This window comes from Lichenostomus cassidix, chromosome 2 (assembly GCF_008360975.1).
Source record: "Lichenostomus cassidix isolate B80296 chromosome 2, HeHo_3.0, whole genome shotgun sequence".
Lineage (NCBI taxonomy): Eukaryota > Metazoa > Chordata > Aves > Passeriformes > Meliphagidae > Lichenostomus > Lichenostomus cassidix.
Window position 1 is genome coordinate 1,931,862 of NC_139482.1, and position 20,660 is coordinate 1,952,521.

Sequence of the window (20,660 nt, forward strand, 5' to 3'; positions counted from 1 at the left end):
AGTTTCTTGCCTTGCTGGGCCTGCAGGGAACTTCAGGAGAGAGATGTTGTTTTGGGGAGGGACGACAGTGAAAATGCTGTTTTCTGGTGAGGGATGTCAATTTTCCGCCCCCATTCTTGTGGACCAAGAACAAAGGTGAAATCCAGCCTGACAGCATCTCTTTTCACCTGTTTTTTTTTTTGCCCAGGTCCTTGGCAATTGGTCACCAGTACTCCTCCCTGGGCACTCAGCCCATCCTCTGCGGGAGCATCCCAGGGCTGGTGCCCAAGCAGCTGCGCTTCTGTCGGAACTACGTGGAGATCATGCCCAGCGTGGCAGAAGGGGTGAAGATTGGGATCCAGGAATGCCAACACCAGTTTCGAGGGAGAAGGTGGAACTGCACGACCGTCAACGACAGCTTAGCCATCTTTGGTCCTGTGCTGGATAAAGGTGAGTGAGGGGCTGTGGGTTTGGGAAGAACGATGTCCATGGTGGAGTGGCAGCAGAGATCTTGGGAAACCTCCTGTGAACTCATTGCCTTCTGAGAAAATGGCCTGTAAAATGACATTTTCGAGCTTGATGAAGGAGTGGGATCATCTCTGTTCCAGCTTGGAGCAGGAGGTTGGACGGGAGACCTCCCTGAGTCCCTTTCAGCATGAATTATCCTATGGTCCTACACCACTGGGAAGGAACACAAAGGATAATTGTGTTTGCAGTGGTCAGGCTGGACCTGGCTGCTTTTCTGACCCCGTGCTGGAATTCCAGCTCTCTGGATGATGGCAGAGGGGAAATGATGGGCTGTTGGGGATAGTTCCTAGGGACTGGACTTACCAGATAGCATCAGTTTTGATATTGTCATGAAACAGTGAAGAACAAAGGCCTGGGGAAATCACCATCAATTAATGCTTCTGCTTTCCTTGGTTATGAACACAGCAAATCAGGAGAGGGTGCAAATTCAAGGCAACTATTTCTGCACCCCTTGATAGAAGTGGGAACTCTTAGAAATGCTTTACCCTAAGTTGTTGAATGCTGTGAGATTTAAGCCCTAGGCTAAGCCTGAGTATCAGGTCCTTTCCCTTATAAGCAGGTAGGAGCCTTCTTTGCCCTTGTTGTGTGTTTTTTAAAGTCCAGCCTGGTCCTGCTGGTCTCACTACATCTGGGTCAAGATTTGCCTTTCTCTTTAGCAAAAAGGGGGTCATTTTTCCTTCCTTCCTTCCTTCCTTCCTTCCTTCCTTCCTTCCTTCCTTCCTTCCTTCCTTCCTTCCTTCCTTCCTTCCCTCATATGAAAGAGGAGGGAGCATCTGGAACAGTTTCAGGGAATCTGGTGTATATAACTGATCTATATCCACCTCAGGTTGTGCTCTTCCAGTGCTTCCCATCTGGTTTTTTTAGTTTTTCCCCTGCTGCATTACTCGGAATAGAATTGGGCATTTTCTTCTACCAGACCAGGTTGCTCCAAGCCCTGTCCTACTTGGCCTTGATGACTTCCAGGGATGGGGAGTCCATGACCTCTCTGGGCAACATGCACCCAGAGAGATTGGGATTAGATACCCCACATTTCTCCTTGTGGATAAACTGCTCCTCAGCTCCCTGCTGACAGAAGGAACCCCAATCCCACAATCTGCCAAACCCTCTTATCTCCCAGCAGTGCTGGCATGAAGGGTCTGTCCCTGCTCCAGACTGGAGGCTTGCAGTAGCCAGGCTCAGGGAGGGAGAGGAGACTGGGACGATTTCATAACTGAAGAATGTTGTTCCTTGAGGGAGAATCAAACCACCCTTCAGTTTTGCTTCACCTACAGCAGGAGGGGGGGAGGAAAAAAAACAGCTCAGTCGCATTCTTGTGCGGCAGATCCCCCAGGGTAGGAACATACTTGAGCTCCTACCCAGAAAGAGAGAAGGGGAAGAGGAGAGAGAGAAAGCAAGGAAGCAAAAATCTGGTTTGCACCTTGGATTTTAAGTCCCCCAGGATCTGAGTGCAGCTCTCGTGTGAGTCAGTGGGGACCCCATCCTCCCTCAGCACAAACCAGAGCAGCTCCTAAAGCATCTCCCTTTGCCTCACAGACTATGAGCACTTCTTTCACTGAAAAGGACCGATTTTAATGCCTTCAGGAAATCCTTTCCAGGCCCAAATCTCGCCGAGGCTGCCTGGCTGGCTGGGCTGCCCTTGCTGCTGTGGAACCTCATTGCTCATTCAGGGCTAGGCGTGAGCTGTGATTCAGCAGTGCCAAACTGTCACCAGGCTCTGGTCCTGTTAACAGCCATGTTCTGATATCTCATCCAAAACCAGATTTGTTTTACCCATCAGCCTTTTCATGGAAAAAGATCCCACGTGTTTTAGCTGAGACCATATTTATGTATATTTTTTTTTTTTAGCCAGGCCTAATCTCTAGAGATCCCTTCCAACCCTGACAATTCTGGGATCCTATAATGAATCACACATTAAACAGGAATGGCATTGATGAGCTCGGCTGCCAGGGAATGATGTCCAGGGGATCCTGACCAGCTGCTATTGAAGGCAACCCTTGACAGGCTTGACCCTAAATCCTTCTTGCTCTTTCTGTGTCACCCAGGACAGGGGAAGGGCAGAAATCCCCCCTCCCACCCTATTTGACTACTCTAGTTTGCAGGTCCTTGGTTGTGGAATAAAACTTCCCTATCCCGTTGTCTGGAGAGGTGTGGACTCCCTGTCCCTGGAAGTGTCCAAGGCCAGGCTGGATGGGGCTTGGAGCAACCTGGGAGAGTGGAATTCCACTCATGGCAGGGGTGGAATTGGATGAGCTTTAAGGTCAGGGCTGTGGGATGGGGTTTTTCTCCTCCTTTGTGGTGTTGGGAGTGTGTGGGCAGCTGTGCAGCTTTATGGAGAAGCATTTAGACAGGTGCCACTGCTGGGTTTTCCTTGAAAATCCCCAGAAAATGGGAGTTCTGGTCAGCCTAGACTAGTTGGAATGCAAGGAACAGGATTCCTGTACAGGGCAAAAATTGAACTTGATGTCTTTCTCTCTACCTAAACCTAATCTGCTTATCAGCTCTAATATACAACTAATATACAACTCATTTCTAGTCTCCTAGAAGCTCAAATCTGAACTGCTGGTCAGTAGAAAGAATCCCTCACTTGAACTTGTCCAACAATAATATCTAAAGGAAAAATAATGTTATTTTTTTTCTTCACCTGTATTGTATGCAGTGAAGAAAACCATGGCCACATGATCTGAAATGACCACCTGAGCCACACTTCCTGCTCAGCCACTTACCTGAGATGTCTGGCAGTTCTTAATGCAATTGTTGCATCTTCCACTTTACCTAGGAGAAGGGAAGATTTTTGAGTTTCCTCTAAAAATACACAGGATTAAACTTTGGAGGATGTAGGAGAAGGACAAGCCATCACTGACAGCAGAAAGTGAACAGTGCGACCTGACAGGAATTTCCCATCTCCAGCTTATTGGGAATTGTGCCTCTGGCATTTATTTTAGCTTTTGTGAACTGAAGAGGTTGTTCATGCTTAAGTTGTGATTTTAGAGTCTCTCAATGCTGCGTGAGCTCTCTTTGAAACTCCTCTGGGCAGAAATATGAACCAATCTCCAGAGAAGTAATACCATGAAAGCTTATCATGGCCCTGTCTCTTTAAAGGACCTCAGCACATAATTAAGTCAAAATAAAAGTTTCCTCTCTCTCCTCCCCCCATTCAATAAAAGTAAATTACCTCCAACTATTTAAGCCCCCAGTTCGTTTAAATTTAAAAAGGGAGCCCTTGTCTATCTATTTCTTTCACTCACTCCCACCTCCTTCTGCTAAAGACTGGCCGGGGCTTTAAACCTGCCAGCTGGGCTGAGAAATGGTTAATAGTTATTGTGGAGGAGCAGCTTTTAATGAACTATTGAAGAATGATACATTGATGGAGTAATGGGAGTTTAAGTCTCTCTGTAATGAAACAGGTTCTCAGCGCCGACCCATTGTGGTGTAAATACGGCACGTCTCTCCCACTGTTTGGTCAGGACTAAATAGCAGAGGCCAGAGGGGGGTCAGCTTATGGGGTCTCCGCTTTAGTTAATCAATCTGATTGGATTAGGGTCACTGCGATCCCTAATAATGTCAAAGGTTACGCCAAACTGGATTAAATGCTTTGTTGGGGAGGGCTCGGATTCTTTCAGCTTCGGCCGGCAGGGCTTGTTTATTAGACTTTAACACTCGTGTGCAGCCTTGGGAAGCCTCTCAGGCCCTTTTTTGTCCAAGGGGGTTGGAAGGAGCCGGGGAGGGGGTGTCCCTGGCTCTGTCGAGTGTCTGCACCCATCGGATGTGCCCTCCCAGGACATACATCAAACTCCCCCCTGGACAAATGAGAGCCTGATGGGTGACGCAGGGCCTCGGAGGCGTAAATTCATTCCGGAAATAACGCTTGGCCGCCGACCCCGCTGGAAGGCAAATGTCGAGAGTGTGACCCACTGCTCGTGTCCCTCGGGGTTAATCCTGGGTGTGTCCAGCAAAGCCATGTCCTTGGTGGTGCAGCTCCTGTCTGGGGAGCCTCCTGGGTGACCATGGAATGAAATATGGAGAAGTCAAGACCACTCGATTGCTTCGTTATTAAACTGGGAATGTGTCTTGCCATCCAGCACTTCCATCTCAAATCAAGGTGGGATGGGATGGGCTGGGATCTTGCTGTCATCTTAGCCAGACTGACCACAAAGCCTAGAAAATTCCTATTATCTTCCCTCACCATGTTCTTGCAGATGACACTGTCTTACAGACAGTGCAGGAGTGTCCTGCAGGCAGTGACACCAAACAATCCCTTTGCAGGTCCCTTGGAAATGGAGAGGGACAGCACTCACAGATCTGTCTATAATTGGCACAGATCTGAGATCCCTGGATCTCCAGATGCCTCATTCCTTCCCACAGCAGAGCACACAATGCATGTTCAGGGCCTGACGGGGCTGTCAGATTATCCAAGCAGGTTTCTTGCTTGATCTAGACTGGAGAATTTCCCCTCGAGACTTCTGGAATGAAACCAAAATCTGAATTTGACTACAACATCTCTTCCCAAAGGACATTTTTGCCTTGACATATCACCAGGAGATAGACAGCCTCCTCTTTACAAATCGCCTCCACTGCTCTGGTGTTGACAACCAGATACTCTATTTTCTCTTCTAGCTCTAACCATTTTCTTTGCCAGTTTGACTTCCTAAAAAGTTAAAATTGAGGCCTGGAGAAGAGCAGTGGGTCAGCAAAAGTTTGGGTCCTTTATGCCAGACAGCGAGACAGGTCGAGGTAGTTCCAGTTGTTGCTGGGGTCCTCCAGGGCATGAATCATCTGATGTGTTCCAGACAGTTAGGATTAAATTATTCACACCCTGAAGTTTCTACATCTCTCCATCAATCACGGAGGGAATCCAGGGAGACTGGCTCTGGATGAGAAGACTCTTGCTCCCAGGGACTACATGAAGGGCAGAGCAGGCATCTGTCAAACCCCTGAGAGATGTGGGATTCAAATTAATCCAGATTCTTGTGGAATGCTGGATACTGGTACCTTTGTAGCCAGGCTCATTTTGGACTAGGCTTATTTTTGAAGTTAGGCTTATTTTGGACTCCAGACTTTTTGGGGATCAGCCCCATGTATTCTTTCTCTCAAGAAAACCCAAAGCTGTGTTCAAGGGTTGACTCTTTACCACTGCAGAAAGATCATCTTGTGTCCGGTGAAATCCATGTGAGTTTTTCCCCAAATTAGGCAAGAATGGAACAAGACTGTTAAACTCAGTTATAACCCCTCAGAGACAGGAGTCTCCTCCATGTTTTTTTCTTGCTGTGTCATAACAGCATCATTCCCCAGGCTCTCTGATAGGCCTGATCTCATCTCCCAAAGTTAGATGTCAAAGTCTGAGCGAGTCACCCCAGGCTCCCTTTGTAGTCAGTGGAGAGCAATCGGCATCTCCGGGGAGCAATCCATCTGACCTATCTCAGACACCTATCTCAGGATAACATGAATCACAGCAAGATGTTTATTTCTCTCCATTGACTATAGAGGGAGCCTAGGGCTACAGCCTCAGACTTCCACGGGTGCTTCTTAGAGGCCCAGTTTGGGGGCACATAGTTCCCACCCCTCATATTTCTCCTGTTAGAAAGCAATCCTGACAGCCAGCCTCGGCTGGAGAGACCATTTTCCTGATGGAACAACATGGCACTGGAAAGGATCTCCTGGACCACTGAACACAGGCAGTCCCTCACTATTTAAAGTGTAATAACATCTCATAATGATTTAAAATTAATATGTTGAGCAGATCTCATCATATTTTCCTGATGGCATTCTGGCATCTCGGTTGTCTCCGAGCCAAACGCTTTCCCCTCCCTTTTCCCTGCTCTGGATCAGCCTTCTCCACTTCTGCAATAAAGTAAGGCATGAGCAGAAAGCCACAAGATACTGATCCATCCAGGAGGTTTGTTACATGTAGGAGGTACTCTCCGCTCTCTCATGAAACTCTTCCCAAGAGGATCTGATTTCCAGCCCCACCCCGTCTACCTCTCCGCTAATGGCAATTTGGGCAGCTGCCCTGGTATCAACAACGGAGATCTACAAACTCTACCCTGTAACTATGGGGAAGGAAACTGGAAGGATCAGGATTGGAAATGTGACTGTGCAAGCTCCGCTCAGCCATCAGGATGCATAAATCCCGCGGGCCAGAGGTTTGCTGGTGCTGCTGGGAACAAGGCTGGCACATCCTGGCTCAGGATAGGAGCACCAGTCAGGTTTAGTGTCCGTGTAAATGGAGTTTGGAGTGGGGATTACTGCATGGGGTGAGGGAATGCTGCACTACCTGAGCCCATTCCAGCCCATATTCCTGGCTGCAGCATTCCTGCCTGGGTTTTGGGTAGCTAACTTGGTACAGGCAGCGCCTTGGAGGTGATGAGCATTTGGGGAGGTCTGGATGAGCTGTAGTCATGTCCCTGGTTTGCAGCCCACAGGGTCCTGGGTGATTTGCAGCTTCCCCTGAGCCTTGGCAAGAGCTGCAGGTAGCAAGGGCAGCAAACAGAGATGCTGAGGGAATGTGCCAAGGTGTTTTCCCTCAGCCTTTGGGAGAAGGAGACCAGTGACGTGGTTGAGGAGCTCCTTCTCTTACTGCTGGAGCCAGGTAGGACCATCAGAGGGGCCACTCCATCCTCTTGTGACTTCAGAGGCGTCCAAGAACAACCCTGGGCAGGGATGGCACCCAGAAGACTGTGGTTAACATCACACCTGGCTGCATCTGCCTCTCCATGCCCTGGGTTTCGTGGACTCAAGTGTTTTTGGGGTTTCTTAGAGGCTCTGACCTCATCACCTCCCTACCTGCACAGTGATCCCAGGATAAAGATCTGGCTGCCGTGCATCTGGAGATGAGACAGCCCATGTAAACAGCTGTAAACAGCCAACACCCAGGCGCAGGCAGAAAACCCGCCAGAGCAGGGATGGGGAAAAGGAAATGGCAGCAATTCCAGAAGCCGATCCCGGAATTTTGCTTTCCGTGCATTTCCCGTTTGCTTTCCGCGCTCCCTCCACCTCCCACTGCACCAACCCTCATCTGTCAACCCTGACATGCAGGGGGGGTTTTTTTATTGTGGGTTTTTTTCTTTTTCCTGGCGACTTAAACATGAGACAGGGGATCAGGGAGGGGAGAAGGAACAAGACAGCCCGTGGCTACAAAACCGGTGGCGTCTCTCCCGGCGGCGGGAGGCACTGGAAACTTCTGCCTCGGGCTGCGCTCACAATGCGCCGGGCTGGCAGGGAGCAGCCTGCGTGGAGTTATGGATTTATCTCCTTCCCCCCTTCCCCTCCCCTTCTTCCCCTTTCCCTGCTGGGTACATTGCATTCCCCAAACTGGGCCCAGGTTGGTTGCAACAAGGAGCTCCCTCTGCCGCCATCCCGAGAGTGCCAAGTCCAAGCGTGGGAGCTAGGCCCGGACAAAAGGGAACAGCAGAGGGAGCTGATTAGCATCCCTTTGTCCCGGGAGAATCCCAACCCCAAATGGGCCCTTGGCGCTCCACGGGAGGCACAAACACACACATGGACAGCAGCCAAGGAGGGAAGCAGCCACAGCCGAGGCTTCATCGCCTTCATCCGGGTGCTGGGGGGAAGGGGGATGCCGTGGGGTTTGTTTTGGGATGGCTCCGGAACTGGGGAGCACCGTGCCCTGGGTGGGTTTTGCTGGTTGAGGAGATAAACGTGTCTTCTATGTCCCAAAGAGCCGAAAGGAGTGGAGTTTCCTGACAAAGAGGGATCCAAGCCTGTGAATGTGGCTTTTCTTCCCCTGGTGATGCATCAGGAGCTGGCAGTGCTGAATAGAGGAGGGGATTTTAAGGCCAGGAGGGGCTGTGGGATCATCTGGTTGGATTCCTGTATAACAAGCAGAGATTTTCCTCCTCTCCCTCATTGAGCTAATATGACAGGGCTGCCAAAGGAACACCAGGGTGTGCAAAGGTGCCCTGCATGGTTTTGTTCTGCAATGGACCTGCCTGGCAGGGGAATGGGGGTGTCTCCTGCAGAGAACCATGGCATTTTCCAGCAGGATATTGCTTAGCACATTCCCTGCTAAGCTCTGGTGCAGGAGGAATTGTGTGCTTGGATGGATGAGCCTCTCTCATTCCTGGTTTCCTCAGCTCCATCTTTCTGGGAGCATCTCTTCCAAAGGAAGGGCTTGTCCATCTAAGAAGACCCACAGGGTTAAGCAAGAGGCAAGGATCAGTCACCAGGACAGGGAATGGCTCCAAAGGATTGACTGGATCCTGGATTTCTGGATTGGATTTCTGTTGTGCATGTGATTGATGTGCTCCTGGGAATGACTGGGGCACAACTGATTGAGCAATGAGGACAAAGCAGACGAAAGGAGGTTTTGGGGAGCTCCAAAAATCTTGGGGGATGCAAAGTCAGGGGGTCAGGGAAGCAGCACCCAGCTGATGTAGGGGGTGACTTCTCCTGTGCCAGGACAGAGAGAGGAGATGCACAGAAGTGGCATTTTTTGGAAAACAGCATGAGATGGGTGAGGCTGAGGCAGCTGAGGATGGTGTGACATTAACCCCAAGGCATCAAGCAGGGAAGTGTGTGGTGCTCTTTCTCCTGCCCACCTTCACTGTGCTCCCAGGGGTCACAGAGATGCTGCTGGACAGTGCTGCCCACAGCAGACCACTGTAAGGTGGGCCCAGAATAGATGGAGGTGGACATGTCACAGTCGGGGTATGCTCCAGGGAAGGGCTTGAAGGAAATCCTTGTGGGATTGGTTTGGTTTGGTTTGGTTTGCTTTGCTTTGCTTTGGTTTGGTTTGGTTTGGTTTGGTTTGCTTTGCTTTGCTTTGCTTTGCTTTGCTTTTTAAGGAGGTGGAAGGTGACATGGTGAACCTCAGGGAAGCTCTGGAGCTTTGGTTGGAGGTGACCCTAAAATCTGATGGCAAAGCCATCTATAGAAAATGAATTCTATAGATGTTAGGAAGTTCTTTACTCAGAGGGTGCTGAGGCCCTGGCACAGGGTGCCCAGAGAAGCTGTGGCTTCCCCTGGACCCCTGGAAGTGTCCAAGGCCAGGCTGGACAGGGCTTGGAGCAGTGGGATAGTGAGAGGTGTCCCTGCCCATGGCAGGGGGTGGCACAAGATAGTCTTTAATGTCCCTTCCAACCCAAACCTTTGTATGATTCCATGAAAACACAAAGAGAAGTCCAGAAAGCCACCAGATCCTGGGAAATGCAGAGCTGTCCTCAAACCCCAGGAACACGTCCTGACTGAAGGGACAAAAAGTGTTTTTCACTTTTTATTTCGCCTTGACTCATCTCACCCTTCCCACAGAAGAAAAGCAGTTCACAAAACACACATGACCCAGCCTGGACCAGTGATGGGGAACAAGGCAGAGAAGTTCTGGTTCTGGTTCTGGATCCTGCAGAGCAGATCCTCCTTCCTCTTCCTCTCCATTCCCATGGAGCCACCACAGGACCAACTGGATATCTCAAAGTAGGTCACTCCTAGGGCCCTGCAGCTCTTGCAACACAGTTCAGGTACTTTTATTGGCCTCCTCATGAGCGTTTCTCCCCACAGTGATCGACAGGGCAGCAACGCTCCGTGGAGCACTTCCTGCTAGGCTGCAGTTTGCTGACTCAGCATCTGGCACCACTTCCTCCCCATTATTTCCAGGTGCTAAATCACATTAAATGATAGCTAATAATTATGGTTTATCCTCTCCTAATCGTGCTGCTTTCCCAGGGAAGCTGTTGCCACAGGGGTGTTGTGGGAGTGTGAATGGGTGGGGAGGACACCAGGAGATGTTGCTGTTCACCCCGAGCCATGAAAAAGTTGGAGACCCCTTAGGCTAAGCACACAGGATTCAGCCTAGGAGATATTATATCTTGTCAAAAATGTGTTTATTTATTCTTCTGAGCCAGCTTGCTGTAAGAAAAGGGAGCTGCACCAAAATGGAGATCTTTTGCTGGTTCCACTAAATTTTCAGGAAAAAAAAAAATGCAGGTCTTTGGTTTTCCTGAGGGCTTTTTTTTTTTTTTTTGCACATTTCAGATAGTTTCATTTGACTTACTGGAAATTAGGCATTTTATTTATTTTTAATTGAAAAGTGATCTTATGCTAGGATAGAAATTCATTAAACCATCATAGAAGCCCACTGCTGTACCTTTAATATTTTTTTATGGAATATTGGAGTGGTTTTTATATTATTGAGGTTGAATTATTTTAATTTCCCAAACAACAACAACAAAAAAAAAAATCTGACATTAACATGAAAAAACACTTCACCAGCCTAAAAATTCAGACTCTTATGTGGTCCATCTGGTTTTCCACTCTTGAAAATAAAGCAAAACAGAATTTCCTACAATATGTTAATTTTTTTTAGCCCTCATGACTAACCTTAGCCATGGTACGATCTCCAAACTCCTTCATTCTGAGACGCTGCCTAAATCCACAATGAAATATGAGCAATGGTCACCTGAAAACCTCTCTAAATTCATAAAGCAACCTCACAGCTCTACAAAATGAGAGCTGTAAGAGACAAGACCCAAACCTGTGGTTTATTGTCCCATGAAAACCACTGAGTCCTGACACGAAGATTCTCCCACAGGAAATTTCACAGACCCTTCTTAGAGAAAAAATAAAAGGTGGAAATTTATTTTAGTGCAGTTGTGTTTGGTGGAGAAAGGCATTTCTGTTCATACTACATTTTCAGTCTGCTTTTCTGATTGGATTTCAGATACAGATTCCTTGAGAGATTAATTTGAAGATGTCAGTGAGTCCTGAGAGGGGTAGATGGGAGCTCTGTGGAGCCCAGTTTTCATGAGAGATGTTCAGTGGTACTCTGGGGATGTTTATATTTAAGTTATAATCTGTGCCCAGCACCTAAAATAAAGAATATTCTCTGTATTTTGCTCCCCTGAGCATGGGGTCTTCTCATTCAAAGTCCATCACTTGCACCTGAACACTTCAGAGATGACTTAGTGATTCTGAAGGCAAATATTAGGTTCTGTAAAGTTCTGTTTATGGCTTTATTAATTATAATCCTTGCCCAAAGACACCCTGATTGATCATTGATCTCCATGGATCAGGAAAGAGTTGAAGAGGATAGAAATGTTTTATCATCAAATTCTCTATCTCATTGTTTTTCCATTGAGAAAAACAGTGGATTTTGTCTTCCAGTGTTGGTTCTCAAGAGGACAGAACTTTTGAACTTCTCAGCTAGCACAAAATCACCATCTCAGTTCTCAGTTCCGTGTTTCCAATGTTTTCCCAAGGGTTCAGTAACTATATCAAGTAATAAATAATCAATATGAGAGAAAAATCAAGTCAGAGAATCATAGGATAATTTGGCTTGGAAGGGACCTTAAAGATCATCTGTTTCCAGCTATTATATAGCAAATTTAAAGCTAAAAACTCTCTCTAAAATCTCCTCACTTGAAGCAAAGCCAACCACTGACATTCAAAACATTCCTGCCCCACCAGCCATTAACACTTTTTTTAATTTTTGGGATGCTTGGGGTTGGAAGGAACCTTTAATGGTCATCTAGTCCAAGCCCTGCCATGAGCAGGGACACCTTGAACTGGACCAGGTCGCTCAGATCCCCATCCAACCTCCCCTTGGATGTTTCCAGTACATGTTGGCTACTGTGATATCCCTGAAACCCTTAAATCAACCTGACATAAAGCCAGTGGTTTTTTCAGAAGAAAGTGAAAAAGGTGTTTTTGTTTTATGGATTGATATTTTTAGGGATTCCAAACATATTTCCATATTTAACCTGATTTTTCATGTAGATATTTTAGGAGCAGATTATACTTTGCTTTAACAGCCACCAGCACAGCACGAGCCTCTTACACTGGCACTGGCTAGAAAATACTAGTTATTCAAAGCCTGAAGAGTGCAGCAGATGCAATTTAAAACCATATGGATCAGCATTCCAGCTCTCCTGGAAAAGAGCCTGTAATCACTGGTGTTGCAACTCAGTGAGGTCACTGCGTCAAGCACCCTGGACAATTCACTACATGTATTTGCCCATTTTATGGGGTTGACCACTAATGTGGTTGGCTAAAAGCTGGAGGTATATTGGGCTTTTCTCAGTAGGGATGCGTTTTCTGATATTTAAGAGGCTTGGAGCTCACTGCTGGTTCATTAATGCAGAACTGCACCTTCTTTTGTGAGGTTTGTGACTCCTCAAAAGGTGCTTTAGGCTTTTATTTGGCTCCACCAACGCTGCCAGAACCAGGAGGATCTTAGTTCAGACTGGGCAAGTGAGGAGGTTAGCCTGGCTTAAAATGACAAAAGGGCTCAACGTGGTCCCGATTGGGATCAGCCAGCTTGGGATGAACCTCAGTGTGGGATGGTGGATCCTCTTCCTGCTGTCACCACAGGTGATGTGCATCAGCAAGCCCAGGGCAGTGGTGCACCAGGACTCCCTCAGAGGATGGTGGTGACTCCTCTGGAGCTGGGCTGAGCAAGGAAACCACATCCCAGAGTGACCCAACCCACTGGTGCTGGGCTTCAACCCCGCTGGGCACAGCCCAGGCCACAGCCAGGGCAGAAACCATAAACTGGATAATGGAGAGCCACAAGTGATCCAGGAGCTGCCAGGGAGTCATTCCAGCCCTCACAGCTTGAATTTAAGCTCCTCACCCAAGATAATACCCAAACCTGCCTTGAACTTCACCTGAGCAAGCACAAAAACTGCCCTGCCATAAAAACTGATTTAACCCAACTGAGGTCAACCAGCTTGGGTGAAAGATTTGTCTTCCCTGTGTAAAACTCACCATCTGGGAGCTCTTTATGTCTCTCCTTGACCTCCAAGTAGCTCTGTGAGGCTGTGGGAATCTGCAGATCGTGGGCATTTTGCTTCTTGGGTTAAATATATTTATTCAAGTGGACTCTGAGCCTCTCAAGCTACATGTTCCACTCAGCATCAAAATAAGGTCAAACACAGGCCCTGAAATTTGAAGAACACCTGCAGTTCCTCACCAAAATCACTCTCTGCTTTGCTCAGTTCAGCTCTCAGGTCCTGAACTCTCTGTAGGCTTCCACCAATCCCCAAAATTAGCACTAAATTTGGCAGTGATGCCCAAAGCACCTGTGCTTATCCACAAACCTGCAGATTGGGAGGGAAACATGACAAAATTTCCACCATGGCCAAGAAACACAGCACAAAAAGTAGTGCATCTTCAAGAAAGCCAAGAGGATGATGGGACCTGGGAGTGATTTATGGGCAGCAGATAACATTTCTCATCAGCATGGGCATTGCTCCACTTCAGGACAGGATTGGGCAGTGTTTGGGTGACCCAACTCCTGCCTGGCTGCCTCCCACACCAGGAGGTCCAGCAGAGCCACTGCTGAACTTCTGAAGAGTAATTCTCAGCTCCAGAGCAGCAGTGTGGTGTCCAGGAAACAACCAGCCCTGATTTCCTCCAGCCCACTGTCATCTTTCCACCCTCCCCAGCTTAGATCCATTGTCAGCACAAGCAAAGGCCACACATCCCATTTCCAGCTCCTTAATCCATTCCTTCCCGCCCCACTGGCAGTACAATAATACTCCACTGAGGAGATCCACCTCCCAGGAAATCCTCCCTTAACACCCTCCAAAGGAGCAGCCAGATTTATCTCTGCTGTTGCTCTGGAAAGCTAAATGAGGACTCATCTGTTCTAATCCCCTCTTAAGATTTCCAGTTGAGGCCTGTGCTCCCATATTAGCATTTCTAACAGCTCCTACGTGTGGCCTGCAAGGCTCCATGGAGGGAAATCACAAACCAGAAGCTGTTTCAGGTGCCCTGCTCTCTCCCTCTGAAGGCTCAAATGCAGGAGCCTTTGGAATGACCCCATAAAAATTCCTGAAATGAAGGCGTGGGTTAAATGGGCTTGGAGATCTTCCTCGGGATGACTCTGGGGATCATGAGTCACCCTTTGCTGGAGTTTGGGGATGATCCTTTCTTGTGACACACGGTATTTTCATTGGCCTTGTTTTTGGCATAGCAGATTTTGGGATTTTACAGAACGGTAGAATCACAGAATGGTTTGAGTTGGAAAGGACCTTAAAGATCATCCAATTCCAACTGGCTGCTGTGGGCAGGAACACCTTCCACTATCCCAGGCTGTTCCAAGCCCTGTCCAGCCTGGCCTTGGACACTTCCAGGCATCCAGAGTCAGCCACAGCTGCTCTGGGCACCCTGTGCCAGGGCCTCAGCACCCTCTGAGTCAAGAACTCCTTCCTGACATCTCTAGAATTCATGTTCTATTGGTGGCTTTGCCACCTGGTTCTAGGATCACCGACAGGGGATAGGACATTCACAGGATAAACAACAATGGCTTCAACCTAAAGGGGAATAGGTTTAGATGTGGTACTGGTAAGAAATTCTTCCCTGAGAGGGTGGTGAGGCCCTGGCACAGGTTGCCCAGAGAAGCTGTGGCTGCCCCCATACCTAGAAGTGTCCAAGGCCAGGTTGGACAGGGCTTGGAGCAGCCTGGGACAGTGGGAGGTGTCACTGCCATGGCAGGCATTTGGAATGAGATGATCTTCAAATTCCTTTCCAGCCAAACCATTCCATCATTCTGGGATTCCATGAAATACCAGTATGTCCACTGAGGTCCTGGATGATGTCCACTAACAAGACTGTTTGGGCCATGTGAGTTACAAGCTCCAGAGTTTTCACTCCTCCCAGCTGACCTGAGAGAAACACCTATTTGTGGGGATGCATTTTCCGGCCTGTAACCAGCAGCAGCTTTGCTGTGCCAGGACAAATCCCAATTTCAGTCCTGCAAGCCTTTCAATGCTGGCAAGTCTGGAGCTGCAGAGAAGACGTGAGCCATTTGCATGATTAAAGGTTGCAGGACCAAACTGATTAGAAAGATTCAGGAGGCTCTCCAATGCCAGCATGAACGCAGATCCACTTGGGAAGGAGCTCTGGGCACGAAATTGGCTTCTCCTCAGAGTAACTTCCACTGCTTTCCACTGAGAGCCAGAAGTTCTCAGCTTCTCTCAGGATTGATCTCTGCACCTGCAGAGCAAATTCCTCTAAATATTGTTGTGGTTTTAGTGGCTTTTCCTTTATAATATCAAAACCTGATGCTTTGATTAGAGATGGGGAGGTGGGGGGGGTTGGTGTGAATCTGACAGTGTTTTCTGGCTTTTAGTCCCTAATTGAAATATTCCCTTGGGGTATTTATAAAAAAAATATTAAATTGGCCCAGATATTTTTTTTATGAATAAGGCTTTAATTAACTTTTTACATATTAAATGTGCATCAATGGAAATAGTTAGACAAATAGCAGGGGTGTTAGTCATGCAGAAGCGAAGGGATGATTCAGTCAGGGACTGCGTGTGTTACAGAAGCCTCTCCCTCCGAGGGCACATGTGAGATGCTGAGAGGGAAGGGAAATTAGCATGAGAGATGGAAGCAAGCGTGGAGAGGGAACTTATTAAAAAAGGCCAGGAGAGAAGCAAGGTTCCCAGTGGAATTAGAAATTAAGGACTCCCTTGCTTACGCAGGAATAACTCTCAGAGTCCAGGGACCTGAGCTCTATTCCCAGCTCTGCCTCCGATGTGTTATGCAACTCCCCAGCTCCGTTTTCCCCTTCCTTTCACTTCCACCCCCTCCCTTGGCTTGCCCAGGTTAATTGGACAAACTCTCCCCCACGTCCACTTCAGTCACAGCCGGGGCAGAGTTTGGGAAGAGCAGAGTAACGGTGAGGGTAGTGAAACGTGAGCAGAGATCGCCCCGGGATGGGGTGGGAGCTCCGACCTGGGAGGTTTTGGAGAACAGGTTAGACAAACATCTGTCAGGGATAGTTCAGGCAGAGTGGATCGTGCCTTTGGGCAGGAGGCTGCGAGGTCCAAGTCTGATAGCTGGGATTTTAAGTGCTCCTGGAACACGGGCTGAGCCCGCCAGTGTAGCCAGATATTTGTGTAAAAGCAGAAGTGAGGGGTGTCATTAACAAAAAAAGAGTATTTTAATACCAAGATGCACCCCTAATTACACTGGCTTAACTTTTCCGCCACTTCCACTGAGTTAGATAGAAGTTATTCTGATTTACACCAGGCCAAGAGGAGAATCAGGCCCCGCGTTTTTCTTCTGGTGGCCAAAATATATATTTTTACTTGGCTCAATTTATTCAGTACTTGATTTGCATAGACATTTCCGAAGGCTTCTTGGTTGTTCTTTTTTTTAAAGTTTTTTTTGCACTTCACATGTCATCTACCCCCACTCATTACACAGGGCAGCAGCAGTGTTGCCACCAAGGGAGCTCACATTTACCAGCACAAGAGGAATCCTCGTCAATTCCCATCCCAAGGGACCTGAGGATGCGGAGCTTTGATTTTGTTGCTCTAAGATAGGCCAGGGATGAAAGCGATGTGCACTGTCAGTAAATCCTCAACCCGCTGGGCTCCTCCAGCAGTTTGGCAAATGCCTTTCCCTCCCACGAAACTCACCAAAATCAGTGTAAGTACAGCAGGTCATCACCTCTCCTCCCCTCCGAGTTAATATTCTGGATAAGGAGCTGTGAGCTGTTCCCACCAACTCTGGAGAGCCCACGCCCATAGCTGGGGGCTGTGGATGCTCTTCAGGAACATGAAACAGAACATCAGGTGCCAAATCAGGAATAACACCATGTCCAGTCCTCAAATATGAAGGCAGGGCTGATATAAGAGCAAACAGGCATTTGGTGAATTGACAGCAGCAAGAATAAGAAGGCAAAGCTGGAATTGCAAGTTTTCTTGAAATCAGGTTGGCAAAGCTCTGGAAAATCCTCACAGAGTGAAAGGGAAGAAGCAAATATACAGTAATGGCACACAGTCTGGGGAAGGGAAGGCTTAATCAAAGCACCTTTTATCATTTGGTTTAAAATGGGTGAACCCAGAGAGTGAAATCAAAGCTGGATCGAAACCCACAGCACTTCCCTCCTCTTCCCACAGAGACTCAAATTCCCTCCTGGAGGTTATTCACAGTCAGGGTCCTCATCACTTTCCTTGACTGAGAGGGCAAAATACATGTGCAGTTCAGGATCATTTCCAGGTGAGAATGGATTTCTGGGCCCTTCCAGCTCTGCTGGCCAAGAGGGCTGAGGAGTGTGTGGCACAAAGCATCTCTCTGATTAGATGTGGGCATTATTGGTGCTTAAGAAACCTGGGTGAAACGAGATTAATGAAATTAATCTTACAATCAGATTAATGAAATTGGCTTGTCTTGTGAATACAAATGACTGGTTGAGAAAATTACCTGGAGGTGTTTGGTATCCTCTGCTTCTACAGCAGGTTATTTGATTTTGGGGGTTTTTTTTGAGGTCAGCTAGCCCACTCACATCAGTGAGGGCAAGATGGGAGCTTCACTGTTTTAAATCACAACCAGATACAAGTTCTGGCTAATTTAGTGCTGATACTATTATTATTTAAGCCCTGCCTATGATTTGACAGTGAAGCCAATGGAGAGCTTCCACCAGTATAATTTCTGTGGTTTTATATTCACCAAGAACACAAGATCCATGTCTTATTCTGGGTTTGACAGATTCCCAGGTGGTCTCCGAGCCATGGATTCACTTTCTGTGTTTTTGCTCATCTTCCTAAACCCAACCAATGACATTTTCAGCCCAACAGGAGGACAGGCTGACTCCTCATGGTGGCTGAAATTAAACCTTATTAGGACATGATGCAGTAGGGGGTGAGGTCTGCTTTGAAATTGCCATGCAGATTTCCTTCAGTTTTTAAGCACTAGGAGTAATTTCTCCATATTGGGGACCAACACCAGGCTGACCACCAGTTCCTAGATATTTTTCAGCCATATTGGCAATGGTGTATAGGAGAAATTTAGTTTTTCCACTTTTTCCGTTCTGATAATTTTGATTGTGTCTTCTTAGGGTTGAAAGACTTAAGGGAATGTCTCAGAACACAACTGTTGGTCAAGGTGCAAGAGGTTGTGGTGGTAGGAAAGGGGGCATGGATTTTAAGTGAAGATGGAAGGGTTAGATGGGATATTGAGAAAAAAATCCTCCCTGTGAGGGTGGGGAGGCCTGGCAGAGGTTTTCCAGAGAAGCTGTGGCTGCTCCTGGATCCCTGGAAGTGTCCAAGGCCAGGCTGGACAGGGCTTGGAGCAACCTGGGATAGTGGAAGGTGTCCCTGTCCAAGGCAGGGAGGGTTGCAACCAAATCTTTGAGGTTCCTTCCAACCCAAACCACTCTGGGATTCTATGGTTCTATGACAAATGTTCCTCCCAAGCCCCATAAAATGTCTATTCCTGGCAAAGTTCTGGGTCTGCATCCCCTCGGCCAGCAGATGTGTTCCTGGAAGGTGGAGCTGTTTCCTTTTGGAAAGGGTGCAGTGGTTCTGTCCTTGAGGTTCCTGTTTTGGTTGGCTGAGGCAGGAGATTTGTTGGTTTTCCCATCTCTGGAAGCTGAGCTCCTCCAGCAGTGTCCTCTAGTGCTGTCCCCCAGGGATGGACACATTCACAGCTGGAGACAACTTGACAAGTGTTCAGTATATTAACTCCCTTTCTGCTTGAAATTTACACAAGAGCTTCAACTATAATCAGAATATCTGTCATCCACAGCTTATCTGCTGACTTATAATGGCTTGTAAATCATCCAGCCTGTGTCTGGGGCTTTGCAATTTCCTTATTCCTCGGTGTCTAAATAGATCTGAAATTCCCTAGCACTGTCCTCAAGTGTTTGGGATTGGAAAGTGGGAAGATAAGGATGGCTCTTCATCTCACAGGTGGGCAGCTGGGGCAGAAGCAGGGCAAAGGAGCTCTTTGAAAGTTATGTTTTGTAGGACTTGGTCCCTTTTTTCCTTAGGAACCACAGATCCAGCCTCCAAACCGTGCTTCCTCTCACAAGCTATTTATAAAAATAAATAGGCTTTTATTCTTTGGGAACTACATCAAATTTTTCTGCTTCCCCAAACGGGTGAAACTGAAACCCACAGAAAAAAAAAAAAAAACCACCAAAAAACCAGATTGCCCAAGTCTGCTGCAGGGAGGTGAGCAGCTCCTCCAGCACCCTGACCCCCTCCCTTCTCCAAATGGAGCCTGCAAAGCAAAAACTTCTGCAAGCCGAAAAATTGCTTAATTGCCTCAAATTGATTCCATGGTTTTATTAAGATATTTTCCCAGCTCTATTATGGTTAATTATTTGTATTACAGTAGACTCTGAGGCCCCAAGCAGAGATCAGGGCCCCATTGTGCTAAATAGTGTACAAGCACTTAATAACAGAATCATTCCTTGCCCCAGATATCTTGCAATTATGTGGGGAGCTGCAGTGGAAATGCACCACAGCTCTTATGAGCACCTTTCAGGAGAGGTTAAAGTGGATTTTGGAAGCCAAGAGGGTCCTTCACGAGAGCCTGTGCAGCCCCACTCTTCCTGCTGAGCTCTGGTGGGGAAAAATTGACAAAATATTGATGTACAAGCAGGAGATGAATGTGCCAGCTGGTTCAAGGCTTTGTGAGGGGAATAGAGAAGAGGAAGGAGAAGTGGGGAAAACTGAACAGGTTGCTGTGCTGCTTTCCCCTTCACCTTTGGTTTGTGCTTGGAGCCTCAGCTGCGGGAGGTTCATGAGGGAGCTTGTTTGCCTGGGGATTTCCAGCCTCGTCTTGCAGAGGCAAAGCTTTCCTCTGCTTAGGTAGATGTTAAGATGAACATGAGCCTTGCAGAGACCCTGCTTCCTCCCAGCCCAAGTGAGGAAGTGGAGCAAAAATGCAGAAGGGGAAGCCTGTGCTTCTCCTTCTCCCTCCTCCCACTGCACTCTGCTGCCAAATCTCGGTGGCTGCGTCTGACCCAGGCATGGGAGAGCTCGTGTATCGAGGGGTCAGCACTGGGGGAGCTTTTCCACACCTTCAGGGGAGTGGGGAGAGTTTTGAGACCTCAGAGCCATGCTGGAGGTGATGTTTGGGGCTGGAGTGTGGCAGGTTTGGGGTGAATGGGCAGCTGCTCATTCAGGCAAGGGCGTTATTTGTACCCCGGGTGCTGCTGAGCTCCGGGTGACCCTCAGCACTGCACAGCTCTGTATTGCCCACATCTCTGAGAGGGCTGAGAGGATGTGAAAGGCAGCAAACTGTAGCCCAGAACCAGGGGAAAAATCCAATTGTTTCCTAGCGCTAAGCTGAGGACTCAAGCGGAGCAGGAACCTCTGGAGATAGCGCGGTGTCTGTGTGTGTCTGAGTGTAAAACGGCCTCGCTGAATCCCCCAGCTTTAGCAGGGCTTTGAAAAAGATCTGGG

At 47.9% G+C, this 20,660-nt stretch overlaps 1 protein-coding gene across 1 annotated transcript in view; it reads left to right on the top strand.

Annotated features, from left to right (window-relative positions):
• Positions 1-20,660, top strand: part of WNT3A (Wnt family member 3A) — a 45,499-nt gene that overhangs the window by 6,769 nt on the left and 18,070 nt on the right. The window contains exon 2 of the mRNA XM_085050108.1: positions 188-429. Within this exon, the coding sequence (XP_084906234.1) occupies positions 303-429 (127 nt within the window). The 5' untranslated portion in view covers positions 188-302. The remainder of the gene's footprint in view (positions 1-187; positions 430-20,660) is intronic.